The 4,154-nt window shown below is 35.8% G+C and overlaps 1 protein-coding gene across 1 annotated transcript in view; it reads right to left on the bottom strand.

Moving 5' to 3' along the window:
- ABCA13 (ATP binding cassette subfamily A member 13) overlaps positions 1–4,154 on the bottom strand; it is a 170,318-nt gene that overhangs the window by 44,626 nt on the left and 121,538 nt on the right. The window contains 1 exon segment of the mRNA XM_031552699.1: positions 784–899. Within this exon segment, the coding sequence (XP_031408559.1) occupies positions 784–899 (116 nt within the window).

Raw genomic sequence — 4,154 nt, 5'->3', positions numbered from 1 at the left:
AAAAAAATTAAGAAGCTCTTTTGATAAACTGAGAAAGGAATAAAAATTGAGAAATATTTTTTTTATCTAATCACTTCATGATTCTAAAGACATACACATATCTACTGCCCTAAAATGGGCAGACATGAACAATTTTTTCACATTTCAGCTATATATATAAAGCTATACTTTCACCATTTCAGAGTTCACCACCTTGATTTCCAAATTATTGCAAAACCATGCATCTTTTAACAAACATTTTCTCACATATGGAACTTAAGCACAAAGGATGGATAGAAAGACTTTCCTTTCCCACTATACTATTTGGAGATCTTCAACTAGTTTCTGTACTCCATGTTGGACAGCTATCTCATTGGAAATATAATTTACCAGGGATGTGTAAAACTACAGAATTAAATAAAATGGGTAGAGTTGTAACAAAATACAGTCTCTACTCTTCTTCATGACTATCTTCTGCAATGCTAAGTACTAAAATTCTGACCTGGCTGTTATTATTTCCTCCTTTTAGTAAGGTGGCATACAGTCAATTTCTAATGGCAAATGATTGACTTTTACAGTTCTCTTATTATTTCCTGAGCGAGCAAGAAAATTCCACCTCCTCGCCCTTTTATGTCAAACTTTCAAACTCGCATTTCAGCCTGTTTTCTCACTATCTTTTGAAGAATCATAATCATTTCCAAAGAGAGAAAACCATGCATTCAGCAGCAGGTACAAAGCAAGTGTAAAGATTTCTCTTTGTTTTCTACAAAACGTAATTCCATAGTAGCACTTCCAATCACATACCCAAAGAGAACCAGCAGGATAACAGTGGCTGCCAAATTGTTTCGGAAAGTGAAGGCTGATAGCTGGAAAGCAGTAATAACACCAACACACAGGGTGACAGGAAGCATATAAAACAGCTAGAAATACAAGAAAAAAAGAAAAAGGTACTTAGCAGGTGGGCATTTTTTACTGGTCTTCCTTAATTAGCATTATAGAGAAGAGCTCTATAAATTAACTTTTCCATATTTGAAACATAATTATACTCTGAATTAGAAAGTATCAGGCAGAAGAGTTCTGCTATTTCATAGTCCAGTGCTGACTGTGAAGCAGTCTCTCTTATATGTGTACACATTGGACTTGCCCGGACAAAATAAAATCCATCTACAGAATATTTTCCCTAATTTTGATTCTATTGGCCTTTCCAATACATCCTTTTAACAAGCTAACCCTTCCAGATAATTAGTCCATATGGGACTATTGCTCCAAAAAATCCAATTGTATTGTGAATACACTGTCTTGGATCCAGAAAGAATAGTTTCATTGATTTATATATCAGTCACAGGAGACCAGTAAGAACACAACTTTGAAAGAGGCGTCAATGAAGGCCTCTTTGTGTTGATGGAGCCAAGAACAGCTTTTTAAAAGGAACAGATGTAGTATTTACAAGAGTTAGAGGTATTAGGCAACAGGGGAAGCAGGTTCTATTTAGTCTCCTGAAACAATGTTGAAAAGTACTGAATAGTGGGAGGATGTAACTGCTACAAAATGTTCACATCCAAACAGACCAGGGAGATGGGTTCTGCTCAGATCAAGCAATGGCAAGATATAAAAATTTGCACCCAGCTCTCCATTCTAAGCATCTGTCTGTTCTGCTCAGTGAAGCTGAGTTCCAAATGACTGCCTTCACTCCCATTCTACATAACAGTTAATCTTATCCTAATATGCGAGGGCTGCTCCAAAAGTAATGCCTCCTATTTTGTTTCTTTTCTTTTTCTTAATGTTGGCCCACAATGTCAGAGGCAGACATTAGTGCTATGGCGGTAGAGACTGAACCTTCCCACCAATATTCTATTACATTTACTTGCAGCAGCAGCAGCAAAATGGCATCTGACGTGGAAGTGCAGATTAAGCAAAGGTGTGGAACTGAATTCCTCCATGAGGAAAAAAAATTGCACTCATTGACATTCATAGACTCTTGCTGAACATTTATGGAGACCAAGCAATGTGTGTGAGCACAGTGAGGCAAGGGGTGGTGTGTTTCTGCAGTGGTGACATTGGGTCACCTCCAGAGGTGCAGATTTTCAGAAACGTGGCATGCAGGCGCTTGTTCATTGCTGTCACAAGTCTATAGCTAATGGTGGTGGCTATGTTGAAAGACAGTGTTTTGTAGCTGAGAATTTTTTCTATCAAATAGTGTTGTTGTGCTCTGTTAATCTGTTGTAGTTTCCATGGAAATAAAGAGAAAGCATAGCTTTTGGCTTAGCCTACATAGCTTAGATTCTGAGATGAAACTGCATTAAAGGCAACTAATGATTATTCTAGCTAGATACTTGGTGTTGCACAATATCCTTAATTTTAAAGGAGACATTCATACTGAAACACAGTGCAAACCAGTCCACACTTAAACCAGAGGGCATCATTTATTTCTTAGTGGGAAGACAGACATTTTTAAGGGAAGAATAATTGAGAAATGTTTTCATCTTGTTCACATTTTATGGCACCACCAGTGGCATACATAAATATTGTACAATTCTACTCCACAGATTTGGGAGTCGGTTATTCTGGAGCCATTTAAGAAACATGGCATAGAAGTCACAAAGCATCTGAGAATAAAATATTTCAACAGATAAATATGTTTGATTTCTTTTTCTGGAAAAACACTTTTAACGTTCAATTATATTACAAAAATATTTCCTGTATTTTGCCCCTCTGGTGAAACAAACTTAATCTTAACAAAACATTGCAATCTGTCATAAAATTTTTCAAGCACTTAAACTTTTCCTATTTTTTGAACACTGTAATGAATACTATTCTCATGCATAAATATATTAGGAACAGGCTAATGACAGCAGTTTCATAAATCAAACACCTCTGCAGGTCTAGTAAAGATTATGCTACCAATAATACAGGACAGAGCCTGAAATGCTTAAAATGTGTAGAGAGATTTCAGATTTGACAGTTCATACATTCAGGTGCTCAGTGTCCCTAGATGATCTGCAGCACAATTAGCATTTAAAGTAGTGTCTGTTCTTTCCCAGATCATGATTGATCATGCAGTACAATGCTGAATTTGTGAGAACATTTTGAAAGGAAAAGGTTGGCAGAAAATAACAAGGAGCTGAATTCACTGCACAAGGAGAAACTGAATGATGAAGAAACAAGTTTTCAACCAAGCCTTCTTACCTGACATGGCAGAAAAGGGAATACAAAGATTGACTGACCATGTAAATAACTTTTGGATAAATGTGCTCTTACTTCACGCTTGCTCAAGTGAGAAAATCCCGATTTCAAGCATGGGTGGTGAATCTCTAATGTTTCAGAATTATAAAAGTTTGAATGAGAATGAAGAGCATTCTAAAAAATCTTTTTTCTTGAGAAGGCCAATTCATGTTTGCACTGCCTATGCTAAATCCCAGACCATCCTTCCATGATCTTCTAGTGGGTTAAACAAAATGTAGATTTCTATCCCTTCTCTAGGGGCACGAATCTTTGCATTACTTTTGAATAATCCAGATGATTCCAATTACTCATTATTGCCTCTGAAAAAACTCTCCTAAGTCAAAACATCTTTTCATTCAAAGTTTCCTTCTAAAAACAATTACTAAATGAACAACATGCAGCACCTGAGTTCTTTAGAAACAGGAGTTTTCAGATAGGTAGATGTCTTAATCCCAAATCCCTTCCCAACACTCAGCTGGTACTATAACAAGGCTTTATTACAGGTGAACTATGAAACAGCCTTTCAGTGGTGAACATATATACACACACACACATATATACATACAAATGGAGAAATATTGTCTTTTGTTTTTTAAAGAGCCATTTTCAAAAAAGATATTTGAAGAACATTTGTGGAATCTATGCATAAAGGGAAGCCAAAGGACTTTCATTATATAGTTGGTGAAGTCAGTGACTAGGAACTACAAGTTCATTAGTTCTATTTCACCACCTTTGTTTATTGGCCTGAAAAGAAATCAGCTTCTCAGACTTAAAGAACGTATACAAAAACTCCTACTTTATTTAACTTTTTTGGCATTGATCTGATGTAAAAGTCCGGTATCAGAGGCATTTCTATCTTTACATTTGGTTCTTCGTATTTTAAGAGAATATTTAGAATTTTTCCTATTTGTTAATAATCTGCATACAAACAATACTGTATCTAATGTTAAAAA

The sequence above is a fragment of the Meleagris gallopavo genome, chromosome 3 (genome assembly GCF_000146605.3).
Source record: "Meleagris gallopavo isolate NT-WF06-2002-E0010 breed Aviagen turkey brand Nicholas breeding stock chromosome 3, Turkey_5.1, whole genome shotgun sequence".
NCBI lineage: Eukaryota > Metazoa > Chordata > Aves > Galliformes > Phasianidae > Meleagris > Meleagris gallopavo.
This window is presented reverse-complemented; position numbering and strand designations above follow the sequence as displayed.